General features: G+C 41.8%; 1 protein-coding gene across 14 annotated transcripts in view; it reads left to right on the top strand.

Moving 5' to 3' along the window:
- The window catches only part of ERC2 (ELKS/RAB6-interacting/CAST family member 2), a 4,434,974-nt gene that overhangs the window by 3,374,467 nt on the left and 1,039,995 nt on the right, over window positions 1-20,512 (top strand). For 12 of the 14 annotated variants that reach the window (XM_069643656.1, XM_069643655.1, XM_069643659.1 and 9 more), the window contains one exon: window positions 8,022-8,150. The exons of the other annotated variants lie outside the window; for them this stretch is intronic. In XM_069643656.1, coding sequence (XP_069499757.1) covers window positions 8,022-8,150 — 129 coding nt within the window. The remainder of the gene's footprint in view (window positions 1-8,021; window positions 8,151-20,512) is intronic. 14 annotated transcript variants of the gene reach the window in all.

Genomic DNA, 20,512 nt, shown 5'->3' with positions numbered 1-20,512 from the left:
ATTTCAAAAGGACTCAAATGTGTAGGCACATATTAAACAAGGGTAAGACGGGTTTTCCATCCGTGCTGCGGAAGGGGAGAGATTTGTATGAGGTTACAGTTTGTGCAGGTGTGCTGTCTCTGTGGCAACAGCGGAAACACACAATCCACATGACCTAATTTAACAAAAGAAGTACACAATGTAACAAGAACAAAAATGTAAATAGTTTTTTAATATCGTACTTCGTGCCAGATTCCAGCCTCTAAGTGCTGGACTATGCTGCTTAACATTGGCTCCCGACACAACTTACACATACTTCATACAGTTATTCACCAATACAACCTATGAAGATATACATGTAATACAACATACAAATCCACTGAAATTAAGAGTCTGAAACCAGATCTATCACTTTGTCAAAGCCTATTGTGTTTGACATGCTACTGCATCTGTTGCGAGTAGGTGGACGCTGAAGTCTCAAAACTAGTGCAAGGCTTTGTTGCTGCCACCATAATTACACCCCTCCCATTTCTTTGTTAAATTGTCCACAACATATTCATGTCCAACATCTTGCTTGACACCTATCAGTATCTATATATATAAAACACCTAGGCATGATTTCCATACTCAGCTGATGCAATTCATCAGTGTTAGGTTGCCCTCTGCTGTCCAAATGGCAAAATGCACCTCTGTGTGCCCTTCCACTTCAGCAACAACTATCATTTCAACAAACAGAATGAGCATGGTTCTACACGGTCACTGTCAACTTCCACTATCGCAAACATTTGAAATAATTTCAAGTTACTTCTTTCCACCCCCACTTCTCTTAACACAGGGCACGGTGTTCCAGTGTCAATCAACAGTTAATTACTGGATCAACGTTGTAGTCTCTAAAGAGCGAAACTCTGTAGGATGAATGTCTCCTCATGAGCTAAAACTGAATATAGATGCTGTAATTATGCTACTTCACAATCTTATGCCATCACAGGGACTCAGCAATGAAGCAAGGTTGACAATTACGCATCTCCAAAGACACTTCACAGAGGCCTGTGTAATTGATGGAACTTAGATACTGTTCTTATACTGTACATACCTCTCATTCCATCTCATACAAATATGCCTTTCAAATTCAAAAGAAGACAGTTACCTATACGCTTAGCCCATTCAATGACCGTTAATAGGTCACAGGGACCTATGCCCATTTCCTGGAAGTGTTCAGTGGTAATTCCTATATTTAAGAAGGGGGACAGATGTGACCCTATGAATTACTGAGCAATATTGACTTGTAAATCTTCTAGAATGGCGTATGTTACACCGGGAATGGCTAGTTACTTTAAATTATGATGGCCAGTATTGCATTCTGTAATTTTAGTGCTGAAGTCTGAAGTTGAACTCAGTCTCCAGTCCTGTCTTTTAGTCCTGCGTTTCTGATGAGACAAGCTCAATGACTAGTGCCAGAATGGAACACATACAGGTGGATGAATTAGGTGAGCTACATAATGTTGCAATTCGACCAGGCTATACAAGATTCTCTCTGTTTTCATGCATTGGCAACCTGACTGCCTGTACATTCACATCTGCACCATAATAATAGTGAGGTGAGATTCAACCTTGTGAGTAGCCCAACTTTGGGCAAGAATGTATCCCTACATAATGACTACTCCTAGGGTCGGCCAGGTTTACATTTATGTTCGTTGATTGACTGCCAGAGATCACCTATTAGTCCTGCCTTCAGATCAAGGACATGATCCAGTTCAATACATAAATGTACCTATTGCTAATGGTCTGGTGGTATTATGTCAACATACATTGAAACCCCAGTCCTGTTGATGTATTTAAACCATTGTGAAGTCATTTATTGAATGTGCTAAACTACTGTTACTACTACTACAATCAAATAATGCATTTTCCTTTGTTCATTTACCATGTGATTACATAGCAGTAAGAATATAAACTGGTCTCATCTACATGTGGATAGAAAGGCACTCACACATGTGGCCCTATACTGTAGTCCATTCATTCAGAATTCAGCCAAATAATATATGTATATAAGTGGTGCCTTGCAACTGCCTTCTGGGTTGCTTGGTGCCATCATGGAGCTGTCATACAGCATCAGCACCAAGTATACCTACAATGGTAGCACTTGTTTTGCTTGGCACCATCTGCCACAGAATGTCCTTTGTCTGAAGGGAACTTCAGTGCCCTGAATGCATGCCACGCGTCGTTCCAAGAATTGCATGCAATGTTGTGCATGTACGTACATGTCATAAGTCTTGTTCTTCTCCTCATGCTCCTACGTCACTTTGGTGACACTGCAAGGCTGACCATTTAGCCTCAGTGAATTGAAACCTCAAGAATTCTCCAAACTAATTGATTTGGGGTCCGCTGCACCATTGTTGCTAAGATTCTGATTCATGGGCTATCTCGTCAGTCAACAGGGCTGGTGCTCTAGGGAACTGTCTAGAGGGCCATCAGCTGAGGGGAATTTCCTCGTTCTCTGGGTAATTTCTTGCGCTTTTTGCCAAAAACCTTCAAAACCATCCATCAGTCGTTGTCAGTGACTGCTCTACGTGTGTTTTGTCAGTGAGGATGTTGTCGGCATACTGTACACATGAATTCCTGCAAGTTGCAAAGCCAAACATTTATACATTCTTAGATATCTCAACAGAAAAGCATGTACCCATTGCAGTGTAATAATTATGTGTTCCCCTCACAGCCCTATCCAGTACACTCAATGGTGAGGGAACATAGGAGTACTAGTCCGAACCATCTGGACTGACGCAGGTTGCAGAACCCTGCTTTATGGTATGATATGATATGATATGGCATTTATAACGCGCCTGTACACAAGTGTTTCTAGGCGTGACAAGACAAGGAGAGGGAAGCAAGGGAGGACAAAACCACAATCTTACTAAGCCTTGTGTCATTCAGATCACAGGGAGGGTGGAGAGGAGAAGTGCAAGAGTGGGGTAGGGGAAGCAGAGAAGGGCAAAAGGGGTGAAAGGGAGAAGTGCAGGTAACAAAGTGCAACCAACGGGTGGCTACGTGCCGGTAATTAGAGGGTGCAGCCAGTGGGTGGCTTATAAGTGCAGAGAGTGGGTGGACTGTAGGGTTACAGATACAGACCACATGTGCTAGGGGGGGCCAAAAGGCATTGTGAGGTGCAACTGGACAGGCAGGGACCTGTTCCCAAGTTCAGAGGGTGGCAAGGTAAGCCAGGTGGGTGGAACAGACGGGTCATCAGCATGGGAGAGGAATAGAGAAGGCGGAAGCGAAGAGGAAGGTCTTGAGTTGCTTCCGGAACCAAAGATGCTTCTGCTCAAGCTTGACCGAGGCAGAGGGGCTGTTCCAGAGGGAGGCCCCAGCCGGAGAAAGGGATCAGATTTTTAAGATATGCAATATGTTCTATACAGTGACATTGCTCTAAATATTAGTGCTTTTGAGAAATCCTGTTTTTTGAGTTTCTACCTGTTCATTCACTACTCCTTTGTGTTACCTACACTCCAGGCATGTAGGTATTGTACTTACAATATTATCTTGAGCAGCAAATTGTACTGTAGATATATATATATCAAATAACCAAATACTCAGAGTGATGTATAAGTGTAAAAATAGAGTTAATGCATTTTGTGCATTTTCTAACTTGTTTACAAAGGAATAGCGTGAAAAGTGTTTGCTCAAAACGTAGCCCTACCTACATAAAACTGTGCACCCAGGCAAACACATCCTATATGCATAATTCTCTTAGGATGCATGTGCATTGAGAACAGAGCATCTGCAAGCCACCCTGGCCCTAAGACCAGAGTAAGCCTCTATGGATTGTCATGCAACATTATCTTCATACAGCAGAGCCATTCTAATCTCACATTAAATCCTGAAGTTGTCCGAATCAGTACATGCGGTTCAATGTTACAAATACTTTAACGCTAGGGTGACCGATGCAAAAATAAACTGAGCCCCAATCCCAGTGTGCATTATGTATTTACTGATTCAAGCATACAACCCTTTTATGACAGACATATTTGCCTAGCATAAAGATCTGAGACCATTCTTATGTTCCTAAATGATCTTTGATTTTGCATCAAGCAGTCTGTATCCCCCACTAGTGTTATTTTACCAATTCCCCATTGTGGTATTTTGAAATAATATACACAGGTTAGAATATACTTTGTATCATAAAACTTTATATGCCTATTATCGGTGTTGATAATGGCCTGCGCTCAATAAAACAAGTGTGTACATATTATTTTGCTTAAAATGTTACTTCAAATAAATAATTTACTTTTTTAATAGCTGCTTTTACAAAAATTCAAAACCCCACCTCTGCCCCCGTCAATACATACCTTTTGTTTCAATGTTTTGTGTGCAGCTGTCAGAATGGGTGGAGTGGCTATAGCACAGGTGCGCCTGAGAGCACAACTCTAACCTATATAGAGGCAGAAACATATAGTGAGACAAAGGGAGACAGAGACATAGAAAGAGTGCTCAAAGAGAAAGAGGGAGAGAGAGAGAGAGAGAGAGAGAGAGAGAGAGAGAGAGAGTAAGGTGTGTGATAGGCTGTTTACTGCAAGTTGCCTTTGTAGAATTTATGAAGAGGTAACATAAACAAGCATTGGCAAAGACAACAGTTTGGACCTTTGTGTGGGTATGGGATAGGCATTTGCTAGGCAGTGATATGAAGATACTACCTGGCCATAGGATCACCACAGTTGGCTTTGCCACTGCTTGCTTTTAACAGGACGCCAGTGATAGGGTCAGATATAAATCAAGTGACTGAAGGCACACTTGTTTAACATGTTTTTATTACGACAGTAGCCATTTGCAGCTTTAATAGAATGCTTAGGAAAATACTGGCACTCTAAAGCTTGATTTGTCTTCTTGATTGAGCTAGCTCAAAGAGACCCCACGGGGATGTGTTTTGGGTGGGGGGAAAAGAGTGGGTGGGAATAGCCATAGGAATTAGCATGGCCATGTACAGTGTGATGAATTGAGGGAATCAATCCCTTCTCCCCAAGGGAGAGCCCCTTCCCATGAGGCTGGGGAGATGAACCCACTCTGCAATACCATCCCTATGGGTAGAGGCACATGAATCTCACCAGGAGAGACTCTCCCCTTGAGGACAAGGGCTCCTGTTCCCATGAAGAACTCCCTAAAGCTGGACATATTGTTGCTTACATGGGATGCTCAAATGTACCAGAAGGTATAAAATATCACGACAGGGACGAAGGCAGATAATAGTGATGCCATTATTTTATTGGGAAAGAGCAGTTCCCTTTCAATAAAAATGACCATTCTACTGAGTCGAGGAGGTTGATGAAGGAGTTCTTTGTGAGAGGGAAAAGAGAAGAGAGAGACAAGCATGCACATAGGCTTGGGGAACGTCCATGCCACATCATATGTGGGAAAGACGGAAACCCGGAAGCCCACGAGTTTCGAACTCGCCGGAGAACACGGTGTGGGATGTCCGCAATGCTGCAAATGCGAATGGAGAGAAGCTAGCAAGGCAGGAGCTTGCGAGCAGATGGTGGCGTGACCACGATTGAGAAGCCATGGTGGACAGTCTATCCACTAACTGTTGCGAGACTACCACCAGAAACTAACAGCGAGGTGTGCGGTCACATAGTGAAGTACTGGGACACTACAAAGAAGCAAAGAAAGGCAGAGAGGGCGATTTCAAACAAACAAAACACACTGGGTAAAGTAACTGAATGCTTTAAACAAGAAGAGTATAATGTGAGAGAGAGAACAAAGTGTGAATCAGAATTTGGGAGAACTAGACAATTGGACTATATATCAATAGAAGTAGCATACGTGAACAGGATATGCAATTGTACTGGAAGGAAAACCCACCAGAACACGAATACTTTAACAAGATATACTAACAGCAATTAAGAGAGATGTGTATACTGTGAGAGTCCCAAAAGGGATTCTGAAAGAGAAAGGGAGATTTAATCATTTAATTAAGCAATAAGCCCCGAGCAGAGGGTGAATTACCACTTCAGATAATGCCCAGGGGCCCATAGTTGCCTGAAGTGGTAATGCCACCCCCTGCAAGTGGGCTAATTTCTATTAGTACCCCGGCCCGTAAAACCAAGGTACTAAAAGCATTTTTTTTCTATTCCGAAACAAAAAAGTTTTTAAAATGGCCATCGGGGCTGGGAACACAAAGTCTGTTTTCCCTTTCCATGGTGGTCATTGACAAAAATAAAAAAAAATAAACAAACAAAATGGCCACCATGGAAAGGGAGACAGAACTACAGGTAGTCCCTTCTTCCTTTCCATGGCGGCAATTAAAGAAAAAAGGAATAAAGTAACCAAAAAAAATGGCAACCATGAAAAGGAAGTTCCTTTCCATGGCGGGCTGTCGCAGATCCGGAGCAGACTCGCTGGAGACAGAAGTGTTTCCAGGGCGTTCGCTCCTGAAAAGCATGTAAGTGCGGGGGGGGGATGGAGGGAAGGAAAATGTGGGAAAGGAGGGTGGACAGGTTAAAAGACTTTCCTCATTCCCGGTGAGGGGAGATGACAGCAGCCAGCCATGAGGAGGCTCAGGGCAGCGGGATTACCATCTGGTAATGCCCACATTCTCCCACCAACAAGTACTAATATACAATAAGAGTATAATGTGAGAGAGAGAACAGAGTGTGAATCAGTTTGCGAGAACTGGACAATAGGCCTATTATGAGAATGTCCCAAAAGGGATTTGCAAAGGGAAAGGAAGATTTAATAATGTAGCTGATTAATTAAATCGACTGATCCACAAAGTCACAAGAGACTATTTGTGAGTTAAATACTAACAAAGAAACACCATATTGCTATTAGGACTCCCCCCAGGAGAAGAGAGCAATTCTCCTGATTTAAGTTAGTCTTCAAAGTGATGGGGTTGGATAGGGTAGTATTGGACAGCAGACTTGCTTTATTTGGACATTCACGACTGACGAATGGACACCTTATTAAAATAGGAAGGGAACATCCAAAATGACATGGAAAGATATGCCTTTTTAAGAAACTTCAATAAAATACTGGTCATATTTTCAGCTAAAAGTCTGTGTCCTTCTTCTGACCCACCACAGCAGTCAATGGGTGGGTAAATAACGAAATAGTACACACAAATGCAATAGTTTCAGGTTAAGGAGGGTGCTTATTTGCCACCTAATAGCCCAAACTAAACTTGGAGCTCACTTGTCGCCACCTTTCAGTTGTGAAAGCTGGGGCATTGATTTAAGGAGAAGCTGTATGCTCCACTCCATATTAAGGATGCAGCAACAGTGTTGCAAAATCGATTTTCAACCCTCTTGTCCCAGTGAAAACCTTACATGACAAGGGGCTGTATAAAATGCTTAATGCCCGAGAGCAAAACTTTGTAGTAGTCAATTGAAGAGAAATATTGTGTAAACAAGCCTGTGAGCTGTTTCTTTTTTTCTAATAGGATTTTCAGTTTCTTGAATGTAAAAATCCATTCATGTCTTCCTTTCTTCTTTCTTCTTATAAAATATGTACATGGTATTGTTATTCGCAGTGGCCCAATCATGCCAAATTATGAGTACTTATATCTATCAGAGTCTCCCTAATCCTTGCTTCTGGTTAAATTAAGAATTGCCTTGACTTACTCCATTACTCCTTGTCAGTAGGTTGCCAGTCTGGGACATCTGAGATCAGCTTCTGCATTTGACCACATTGTGTGATCCTAAGAACAATCCTTCTGTTCCCTGTGTTGAATTCCCATATCTGCCAACACTGAGAGCCCTTAATAATGTCTTAAATTTGTATTCTAAGCACTACACATATAACATTGAACAATTCTCCTATTTGGTTAGTAAATGTTTAATTGAAGTGCTTGATACCTTGCCTCGGCACTGAACCTGTGATCTCTGACACAACACATGTATTATCTGTTTGAATCTTGTATAGCACTTGCTAAAATTTGGGTGAAACTGCAGTTAGAACAAAAATGTATAAAACAATCAACTAGTATAAAGGTGGTATAACTATCTTTTGTATTATATAAAGAGTTGTGCACATAATTACTGAAGAATTCTTTGCAGGTCTATAAGGATAGAAAAGACAAACAGAGCCTAGATGTGCCGTCTATATGTGATGTTGACTTCATCACAGACATTGCTGCCAAGTACCTGGTTTCCAGCCATGATGCTAATGCGAGCCAAATGCCTCAGGTCAGTCGTAGAAGTCTGTTTTAGCAAACAGTGTAGAACCTGTTCTCCTACTAGTTCACATGTATAGTCCCAGATCACCAATAGAACATACTGTAGATTAGAGTAATGAACATCTCTAGTTTTAGATAACACAGCAACTGTGCCAATGTTGGACGTTTACATTACTTTCCACCTAATTGTTTGACATACATATGAATGATTGAGAATGATAGTGCTGTTTTTTAAGTGATTGAGGACATAACAATGTGAAATACCATGGAGTGAATTCTCTTCACCAGTACATATGGAATAGACTAACTAGTCTTCTTGCATTCTATGACAGACAGACACGCCTTCTTGATAAAAATGGGAACTTTCAAATCCCCATTTGAATGATTGGTGTTCCCCAGTTAATGGCATCTTTGGGGCAGGAAGGTATCATACATGATTGATCTCTTGAGTGGTTTACAAGGCTTGTTTCTGGAATAGTTCCTTCTACAGATGTATCAAGATAGCTTGGATGTACGCCTGCATCTCATACTTACTCATCTTAAAGTAAACTGTACCCGCTTGTGGTATGTCAGTTGCAATCATTGTATAACGTGTGGTATAGCGTGTATCCCATTTCCTTTAGAGTGGCCCATATCTTGTATATATTTTCCTGATATCAAATGAGAATGCCACTCTGCTGATATGTCACTTGCTTATCAGTGTTAAGGATTCAAGCTACTTACACCTCTAAGTAATGCGCCATACTGGGTGTTGTTGTCCATCTGGTATCTGCAGCATACATTTTGTATTGCGAATAGATGCCGTTGTTTCACAAACAATTGACATTCAGTAATTTGGACAACTCAATTTCGTTGAGTGAAACCTAATTACACATATATAGTGTGTGCTTTGGTTGGTGTAGGAGAAAGGGGAGATAGGGGGTTGGGTAGGGAGGGCATAAGGAGACACCAATAAGAAAAAAAAGAAAACATTAGGTTTACCAAATTGAGTAACCAAAATTGTAGACTATGGTCAATATAACAACGTACAGGCGATTAGGTCAATATCTTTCAATCTAGTAATGGCTGATTTAGGAGGATGTTTCAATATTGTGAAAAACAGTTCCTTTCAGGAAACAGTGCTCTAATCTAAGCTACATCTGGTCAGTATTCTACATCAGGACCTCCACACTTCTCCCCTTGAAAATTATTTTATTCCTTGTTCGCCATTAACCCTTTTTTATGTTGCCATGTTCTTTATCATTGATCTCATCATGTGCTTTTCTTGTTTTGAGACATAGGTGTTGCATAGGTAACACCGAGTGCAGCCAAAAACGAAAGTTATGATCATGAATAGGGATAATTGGCCATGTGGGTAGGAAAGTGCACCAGTGCTTTGACCACGTCCTCAAACGCTTTACACTCATGCAGTGCTGCATTGGTGGCCCATCTAATAACAGGACAAGTGCAATGTAATTCAGATTTTGCAAGGGCAAGTTATTGACACATGCATATACACTGCCATTCACTTTTGCTTATCTGCCACTCATGTCTCTGAAATGACTTTTGACAGAGAAATGGTATACAGAAGTGTGAAAAGTGTACTTTGCTGAGTGGTCTATAATCGACCTCTTTATTGCTCGTCTTTAAGTGTTCAATTGTATGCCCTTTTCAGTTGTTGTAGCCTCATGGCCTGATCAGTTCTTAATGAAACCACAACATCCATATTAAGACATGCATACAATGGGAACCTATTCATTTTCTTTTGGTAAGTGGTGGTGTTTTGTCAGTTTCATGGCAATATCGCCTTAATTGCATTAAAGGAGGCCTTAGTGCTGAAGGTACACTACCACACTCTTGCTGTAAATAAACTCTGCTGTCTCATTTGTTATCACCTGGAGGCTGCGTATCCTAATATAAAGACAAGTTGACTAATTCCAATTTGTTTTTAATGGATCCATTACATTTGTTCACAGATAAACGGTCACAACAACGTTTTGGTGTGATTTATTTTCACAAGTAACGTATTTTGTTTTATATATTGTGAAGGTTACTACCTATAAATAATAACATCTACAAACATTGTGCAAGTCAGCACTATAGTAACTACAAACACTCACTGAAAATTAAATCTCTCACACACAAAGCTCACTCCTTAACACTACAAAATAAACATTAACTTAAATTGCAATACTAATTAACAAGAGTCAATTTAACAAAAGTACCATTGTTATCTACCAAATATTTAAAGTGAGTGTTGTGAAGTCATTTTTATCTTGTGCGCCAGTTTCAGGTAGGGGCTGGATGTTTGCTGAAAATTTAAAAGTCAACAATGTATAGACGTGTCCTGAAACACATGTTATTTTGGCGGTCTACAGAAAGCTGTGTGTAAAAATGACCTATTTTTTCAACCTTAAATTTGTACATGAAAATGTCCATATAGCTCCCCAAAATTTGACGTCAGTGTTTTGATGTACAAGAACAGGTACTTGCCAGATCTGCAAGCTTTCACAGATATGATAAAACAGGTACAAAGTGAAACATTTCTCACTTTCCTGTTTAAACTGCCATTTCACCATGACAATAGTGTTGCTACTGCATAGCTAAAGATACATTCTGTTGCAACTGTATATCTAAGGTTACATGACACATTGCCTACAAAAGTTAAAACTATGCATCTCTGTAACGTTTGGCCTTTTCCATGAAATGTCCCCACTCTCTCACTTTCCTTCTGTCCCTCCGATGGTCATACTCTCCTCTCTTCTTACCCCTATCCTCACCTCTTTCCTCATTACTCTTTACACCTCTCTCTTCACCACTCTTCTCTCCTTTCCTCTCGCCTCACTCCTCTCATCTCCTAACTCCTCACTCATTTTCTCTCCTCTCTTCTCACCCCTCCCCTCTATCCTCTTCCCTCTATCCTCTTCCCTCTACTCACCTCCCTCCTCACTGCTCTCCACACAACCTCTTCTCACTCAGTACAATCACTTTCACACGCACATCATCGAACACAAGAAATAGTAGCACTCTCATTCACAACCATTAGCTCACCTGTGCTTTGCTTAATACAAGGTCCGTGCCCAAGCACGCACTGGATATACACGATTATATCATGGAGAATGGGATTGGTATATTATGCCTCACTGAAACATGGCTGCAAGAGAGCAGTGGCGCTAGCATTGATCTATCAATACCAATAGGATTCTAAGGGCCTAAATTACTAGAACGGCGGTAGCCATGGAGCTCTTAGCTCCATGGCTGCCACCGTTCCAGGCTCCATTACCGGGTTCCTGCAATGGGGCCTTACCGGGTTACTCTGAGATAGGAGGACCCGGTAATTCCTCCATGCAGGAACACTTCCCCATTCCCATTGAGCCCATATAGGGCTCAATGGGAATGGGGCGGGAGGTAATAATGGGCAGATTACATCTGGCCCGTTATTGCCTCCCTCTTCCCCTTGCGGGACCCGGAAAGCACGCCTGGTGTTACCAGGCGTGCGATCCGGGCCCCGCGTTGGGAAGCTTGTAATCAGCCCTCCCGGAATGAAGGGGGCCGGTGCTGTACCGGCCCACTTCAATCCGGGAGTGCCAGGGTCGTAATGAGGCCCTAAATGTTAAACAAAAACAATTTAGAAGGAAAGGGAGGTGGAGTGGCTATTATTAGCAGAAAATAAATAGGAATGTTTGAATAACAAATCAAATGTCTTGGATGTGAAAACCTATGCGCCAAGACAACACTGAAACTGAACTCCTGCACTAACACCTGCTTATCCTACAGACCAGCACACTGACATGCCTACTTTTAACAGAGATCTTATATCCGACCTAAATGCTTCAAATCGCCCTAACACCTCAACCATACTATTAGGCAGTTTGAACCGTTGGCAGGGAGATGTTAAGGACAAGGAAGCTGTGGAGCTGGAAGAATTTCTCATTAACGCAGGATTTGTCATCCAAAACGACAAACCAACACACTTGGTGGCAACTCGCAATATTGAAACCTGCAATGTTTCCACTAATCCATGTATCTGGTCCCACCATAGAATAATGGAACATTCCATTGTTCTGCCTTCACCAAAGAAGCTGTCTCGTGAACCTCCTAAATGAAATTCTAACCAAAGCTTCAGTAACATCAAGGCAGAGGACCTAGATATCATGACTGAAACCGCAGACTCAGATCCTCCAGACATATTAGCGGAAAAGTATAAACTTCAAATCTCTCAACTGATAGCAAAAGTTGCTCCTATCAGAACAAAGATAATTAGAGACCACCCAACTAGCAAAAATGGTTTGTGGAAGATCTAAAATCCCTCAGAAAGGACAAAAGTAAGGGTTAAAGCGCCCACCGCTATGAACAAAGACAAATGGATCATCACAGAAAGAAATAAAAATAAAAAGATCCTTGAAGCAAAATGTACATACTATGATGCCCAAATAGAACAAGCAGAACATTACACCAAAAAGCTCTTTGAATTTTACAGATCTTGGAAGAAACCTGGGAGCCTTACCCAAGAAATCTATCCTAACAATAAAGGCTGCAGGAATGTACAAAAGGTGTTTCAAAATGATGTCCTTTAAGCTTGTGAGAAAATACACAATAAACAAGGGGTCACAAAGACATCCTCTACACTTGAGAGGGAGACCTGTAAAGAGGAAGGTAACACCATCCTAAAGTTCAATTTTCAAGAGCTAACCATGGCGGACACTTGACTCTTGCTTGCAGATTTTAGACCAACCAGTTGTATCGGGGACACCCTTCCTTTGAAAATCATCCTTAAGCATAATAACATCTTTGCTCCATTTCTCACTAACTTCATAAATGCATCTTTTGTGCATAATAGTGTTCCAATTTCCATTAAGGAAGTGGTGGTTACGCCCATTGTAAAAAAAAACTGGGCTTAGTGAGAAGGACCCTTCAAACCTACGCTCAATAACACACACCCCTTTTCTCTTACAGCTATTAGACAAATCGGCAACAAAGCAATTGCAGACCCATTTTAAATCCACCTCAGTGTTTCACCACACACAATCAGGTTTCAGTTGGAACTATGGTATGGAAACAGCTTTACTGGATCTGCAAACACGGATGTTACACCACTTCGATGAGGGGACAATGGGATTGCTTGTCTTATTAGATCTCTTGGCAGCGTTGGATCTTCTTGATCATTACAGACTATCGGAAACTCTAGCTAAAGTAGGAACCTGTTCTGACCATGCCGTGGCATGGATTGATTCCTTTTTAGGTGAGAGAACATCTAAAATCTGTTGGGTTATGGCTTGCTCCGACCCGATTGACATTAAGTATGGCGTACCACAGGGCACATCTATTTCACCAATATTATTTAATATCTATATAAAGCTACTGTGTGACAAACTGGAAGGGATGGTCTTCCATTTTACAAACTACCAGGATGACTTCCAACTAGTCATGAAACTTAGTGGGGACTATACCAAGGACACCAAATCATTGCAGGAGTGGATGACACAAAATTGGATGTGTTTAAATAGCTCTAAAACAGAGCTCATGATCTTCTGATCCCCTCAGGCTAGAAAGAAACTTGATCCATCCTACATAAGTTTTAAAATGGACTCCTGTGTGATTAACATGGCTTTACAAAATCATGAGACAATTTATTGAAAATCCATTTAATGTTTATCCATGCATTTCATCCAAAACAAAGCCGACACCTGTTTCACATAGCCACTGTTTCTACTTTAACAGAGGCTAAGGAGCTTCATCTTGCTAATGCATGAATTTGTTTTCCACAGAAAATATGACATGACATTCAATTAATCACCCAAACCAAGCTATATATAATGTATACCCTATGCTGCCATCTAGTATACCATTTACATCACATTTCATCTTCCCTTTTTAGTTGTACATGCTCATACTGTGCCTCCGAATTATTGTAAATCTATCCTATTACAAGAGGAAAGGGATTTAGACAGAACAAGAATAAACCCAAGAAGCATAGTAACAAGATCCCCCACAAAAACTAATGTAACAGAATAGTACAGTCTAACACTATTGGGAATCTGTCAGACACATTTCTCACAGAATTAGAAACACAAATGCTATGTAAAGCACTATTTTGTAAAACACGTCTGTTTGACAATTTAAATGTTGTTTGATTCACTATAAAGAATTAGTAGGAGCGTTATCAATGTTATGTCTATATTGTTCAAATATACCATTTGTTCAGAATTGTGTGTGGCGCAGTATGAGGTTTAAGTGATTGTGAGATGTTTTGTGCATATTAGTAGCCCTAACAGGTCAGCACTTCACTTCACCACTGCAGCCCCGTTGATAATTAAATATGACACAGAGGACTAATTGGGATCAATTAGCTCTATAAGAAGGCGCCGGGAAATCTATTGATAAGGAACCTGTATTTTGTTTCAAGCTTTTTACAAAATGTTTCTCAGAAAGTGGGCCTCATTACAAGTACTGCGTTGCAGCAAAAAACGGTGGTAATGCATTGGTAATTCTGTTACCATTGCATTGCCACTGCATTACTGCACCACTGTACTATAACTTTGGTGGTGAGGCGAAGGAAAAACCTCCAGCAAAATGCTAGAAGTAATTCTACAGCCTTACTACCAAAAAATACCCACATTGGCAGAATTACTACTGGCGGAATGACTGCCAGTAGTAATTCTGCCAAAATCCCCATGAAACTAATACCGCCATACCACCACTTGTAATCTGGCAGTAAATTTTCCAGGCCAAGTGACGGTAACAGTAAATCTGTTTGGCACTATTCCAAAGGATTTACCACCAGATTACCACCAAACTTGTGATGATGCCCTGTGTGCTGTAGAATCCACAATTGTAACCCATTGTTTAAAAAAAAAACTTTTGGGATGAACCCCCGAATCCCTCTTGGTTTGTCCTGGATTTTATGGATCGGTCAACCTCTCCTATTTGTGGGAATCATGTATGACCCTCTTACAAAAAATAACATTCCAGCCACCACTGTTAAGAGGGGTCGTAGATTCATAAAAATTGCCTTACATATTCATAACATCCTTATGGTGCCACTCTGGATGCATTCTATCAACATTCTTTTTATTTGCCAAAATTGCCATGATTAAACCATGCAGAACCACATCAGAGGCATCTTATTGTGTTGAAAACACAGTGTCAGAGAACAAAATATTAGCAAAGAAATCCCTCTGCAACTCTTTTCCTAGTACAAGAGGGCAATATTATCAAGTTCCTTGGCTCCATATCATGCCAGCTGCCACCGGTTTGTCACCTGATCATGCAACAGCACTGAGAGTTGGTGCAAGACCGCAGAGTCCTCAGAAATGCAACAAACCAAGGCTCTTGATAGTTCTACTTCTATACGATCTCTAAGTACAGATGATTGTGAAGAAAGCTAAAGAGCACACACACCTCTTCTGGGCAGGGAAGAATCTTTTTATCATTCAGGATCTGGTGATATCTACACCAACAGGAGGAGAACATTCTTTTCCTCGTATCTATCTTTGGAGAAAGGGAACCTAAGAAAGGTTTGGTGCATCAGGAGAATGCAATGGTTTTTAAGAGCCCCTGTTAGAATTTTGGATTCGTACAAGCCTTCAAATATGAACAAATAGATACTTCACAGCCCAGAAGGGGGCTTGAGATGATGCTCAGCTGGTTAACTCGTACCCACTTTTGTTAAAGATCCCTTTGGATATGTTATTAATGGCTATGCTTGTATTGGTGCTAAGCATGTCGTTTTCATAACATGCTTAACACCATAGCATAAGGTTATACTTGTGGCACAGGAGAGTTATCAAGATGCAGCTTTTGTGATGTACTCACCACATTATTGAAGTACTGCGAATGAAAGGGAGATATAGTACACCTGGTTACTCGTTGGTGTCTCCCTTCCTTTCTTTACTTTCTTTTCATCCCCATATCATCCCTGTGTAGCACATTATTAATGTAGGCCTTGGTTTATTTGTGTTAAGGAGTATGTGTCCATGCTATGGTTTACTGTTTCTTCCATTAAGAAGAGGCTGGATGTCCTATCCACCACTTTTACAATAAAACAGCATGATTATAGTTAATACTGGTTTAGTAGTTCACGTAACATGTCCAGGCGGTAATGTCTCTATGTCTAGTGTTTTACGTGGAATGCTAAGGGGCTGCATAGCCCTTTTAAGGGATCTCAAGACATTGCCATATTTTGGCAAAGTGAAGACTATAATTGTGTGTGTTATGATTGGTATGATTGGTTATTTATAACGCGCTTCATACCCAGAGGTTCTAAGACCCATCTGTCAGAGACAGAAGTTAGGCATCTGAGGCATGGCTCGGTACTGGACCTTTTATATTCATTGGCAACCTAGGAGTAAAGGGAGTTGCCTTCTGAATTAATACATTGTTAAAAGTGGTACTGTTCAGTCACGGCGGATATTGAAGCAAGATGAGTCATCTCTTCACTAAAGATTTATGGTGAAATGGTGGATGTGAGAAATGTGTCGGTCTCCTGCCCCACACCTGACATTCTGGACATCTTTCATGGCTAAAATGATAACTTCAAAGGGGATGATGTGTTGGTCTCCAGGGACCTTAACCACATTTTGGAAATGTTCCAGGATCGTAAACCAAATTTCTGATTTGTAAACTTGACTACAAGGAAGGTCTTCCTGCTCCGCATTGGAGACATTGGTCTGTGTGATGTGTGGATGATTTTTCATCTCACAACACATGATTACGTGTTGTAGTCCTGAATCAGGTTTCCTTTTGAATAAGGCACATGGGGAGTCCTTTGAAGATCAGTTTCTGAAAACAGGCCTTCCCAACATGTGGCTAGCTCCAGCCACAAACAGGATAAGAGGACCACACATAGAATTTTGTATGCATTTTGGTGGAGGAAGTGTGAAGATACTGGTGGGGGGGTGTCTGTACTTCTGCTCTCTATGTGGTAGAGGAGAGGCACAGAGGACCCCAGCCAATATTCTCTATTATTGGTAACCTAGTCGAGCAATCAAGGCCTAGCTTCTCAGGAGGTGATGCAGGCTGGTTCTTAAGTACAGTGTAATCCCCAAACCCCCACAAAGGAATGTCTGCACAATGTATTACTGAAAACACAGTCTTTATATAATCAATATTCAAAGGTATGTACACGATCACAATAACACACTTTGTACTCGGAAATGATAAATATATACAATTCTAAAGTGGTAGCACCAATGTTATCAAATCTCATTAAAGTGCATCAACTGTAGGGTTAAAATTTCACACAGATCAATAACGAGGAAGCCAGCAATAGAGATAGGAAGGAACGTAAGATGGTTGAAACAATAGGCAGAATACCGGCCCCTACCGATCGACACGGTTCTGTGTGGAGATCTCCCCACCTGGGCAACCTGTAAAATAAAGATATATAGCACAAGCCCAGTCCATATATTGTTCAATAGCCTTATTTCCTCCTATTAAGGTTTTACCCCCCCAATGTACCTGGTGGAGTAGAGTTCTTCGAAGACACGTCGATGGATCCTTCTTGAGTGACTCCCTTTAAAGCAGGAGCCACGGATTGTCGAGAGGCGTCGAAGATGGTGAACTTGTCGTCGACGGCGGTGATGAGAAGTTCAAGGGTCCCGAGACCCCAATGTCGATCCAGGCGGTGCTCCTCAGTGACGTCCTGCGAGGATACTTCAGTGGGCAACAAGGATTCTAAAGGATATATTTCCTCAAGGTACCACAATCCTAAGACAGTGACTATTAAAAACCCAAATATCATTATAAAAACACAGCAATACGTTTTTGGGGCCCAGGCATATTGTCCATTGTCCCGGTTGGTCACCCCCTCATTTATAAGTCCCATACAAGCGGTTGCGGGCATTGTAGTCTTCAGACGGATACCCTCAATGTTCGTTGCTGGCGACCTCTCGGTCACGCGACTTCTTAGTCCTTCCACAACCCTAGCCAACAGAATCCCCTTTCTCAAAACAAGCCCTTGATGATCCTTTTCTTCTTCAAATGCACAGCCGAACCGTGCCGTAAATCTATCAGATGCACAGACGAACCGTGCCGTAAGTCTATCAGATGCACAGCAAAACCGTGCCGTAAGTCTATTTTCTTGAACGCAGATTGCACCTTACTTTTCCCGGTACTAATTGATCCGGAAACAATGTGTCGTCACTTCCCGTTGGAAGCAACGTATCAGAGACAAGTGAAGATGCCGAATTTGAAACAGCAGTTTCCGGATGCAAAACTTTTGGAGAGTGTGGAGACAAAATGGCGGCTTACCCAAGCCTCATGGGCTCAGAGAGATTCTCCGACACACTCTCGGCACTATTTACTGCTTTGGGATCATTGGTTGCAGCATCAGCGAGGGGTTCTGTTTCTTCTGTAACTTGTGGCACTGGGTGAGGAAGTTTCTTAACATGGGACGCATGGATCCAGTTCTTTCTTCCAGAGACCCACACGGCTGTTTGGGTGACCAACAGGACCTGGAATGGGCCAGCAAGGCGCAAGGCAGGAAGAGCGTTCAAATGCCTTGATGAGCACCCAACTTCCAGGCCGTATACTGTGGCCCGGGCCCTCGTATCGCACAGATAAAGCTTCTTGTACCTGGTGATAAATCAAATACAAGTTTCTAGTCAACTGGCTGCAATAATCTGAAAGTAATACATTTTCAACATTTCTCAATGAATTGCATTTAGGAAGGTTCCAGATATTAGCAGGTCTCCCCATTACCACTTCAAATGGAGAGAGCCCAGTCTTAGTCTGAGGAGTTGTACGCATGGATAATAACACGATCAGTAAGGCATCCGGCCATTTTAGTTTGTTGCCGGAGCAGGTCTTAGCGAGCTTGTTCTTGATGACACCGTTGTGTCTTTCTACTAGTCCTGCGCTCTGAGCATGTCTGGCGAATGGAACCGTATGTCAATTTGTAATGCGATATCTGCAGAATTACAGCAGCGACAAAATGTGGACCATTGTCCAACTAGATGACTCTTGGTAGCCCGAACCGCGGGAAGTACTCCTTTAACATGGTTTTCGCAGTAGTCATGGCTGTAGCATCTTTAACGGGGAAAGCCTCAACCCATTTACTAAAAGCACAGATGACCACCAGCACATTATTTTATTGTCACATCGTTCCATTTCAATAAAGTCAAAGTGGATAACTTCAGAGGGGACAGAGGGTGGCCCAAAACTTCCCCTTGGAGTTGCTGTCCCCTTTCCCACATTGTGTAGTAGGCAAATCATACAATCCTGGACATAGCACTGGGCAATTTTTGAAATATTGTCATTTGCCCAAACTTTTTCTAACATCTTTGTCATTTTCTGGGCACATACATGCGTAGGACCATGGGCCATGATGATCATCATCATTATATACGCATCAGGGAGTAGCCATTTCCCTTCAGCTATGTCCACCCAACACCCGTCTTCATCAAGTTTCCCCAAGCCTTCAGCCCACCTCTTGGATTCTTCTAACGTGGCATCAGCTTGGATATCCCGTACAGACCCAACACCCTCGTCCATTGCATAAGCATTTACAGTCTCCATTGCAACATACATCTCTGTAAAGGGATCGGTAGCAGTTTGTCTAGCTATCTGGTCAGCAAAATTATTCCCTTTCCCTATGTCATCTGTAATCTTTCGATGTGCTGCACATTTCATAACTGCTAACTGAGTAGAGAGCGCAAGCGCTGAGAGTAGTTGTACTATTAGGGAGCCATGTTGGATTTTAGTGCCATGTGAAGTTAGGAACTCTCTCTGACCAAAGTCTCCCAAAGTTGTGAATCACCCCAAAGGCATACTGACTATCAGTATATATGCTTACTGCAAGCCCTTCGGAAAGTTCACAAGCTCGGGTCAATGCTATAATCTCTGCGGCCTGCACAGAGTTATGCGTAATTCTCTTGGTTTCCATGACCGTGCTTAATGTGGTGATTGCATCAGCAGCTGTGGATGTACCATCTGGAAATTTGAAGCAAGAGCCATCACAGAACAGCTCTCCTTGTGGATTATCCAAAGAAGTGTCTTTCAAATCAATTATACCCTTTGTTTCTTGTTCGGTAGTATATAGACTGTCATGTGACTCTTCATTGCCGCAAGTAGTATCTTGCGGGAAAGGTAGGAGTTCAACCGGATTAAGAACACAACACCTCTTAATTTGAATGTGAGGAGCAAACAAGATCAATTCATATCTTGTCAACCGTGCAGAAGTGAGGTGTTGCGTTTGGGTTCGGTTCAGCAGAACATCTACAGAGTGAGGCACCATCAGGGTTAGATCATGGCCTAGGACCATTCCCTCACTCTGTTTTACAGACGCAGCAGCAGCAGCGACACCTCACAAACATCTTGGCAAAGCGCATGCTACAGGATCAAGGGCAGAAGAAAAGTAACCGCACAGCCTATTCTTCCCTCCATGTTCCTGTG

This window comes from Ambystoma mexicanum, chromosome 2p (assembly GCF_040938575.1).
Source record: "Ambystoma mexicanum isolate Mex_15411 chromosome 2p, UKY_AmexF1_1, whole genome shotgun sequence".
NCBI lineage: Eukaryota > Metazoa > Chordata > Amphibia > Caudata > Ambystomatidae > Ambystoma > Ambystoma mexicanum.
The sequence above is the reverse complement of the archived record's forward strand: the minus strand, read 5'-3'. Positions and strand labels throughout refer to the sequence as shown.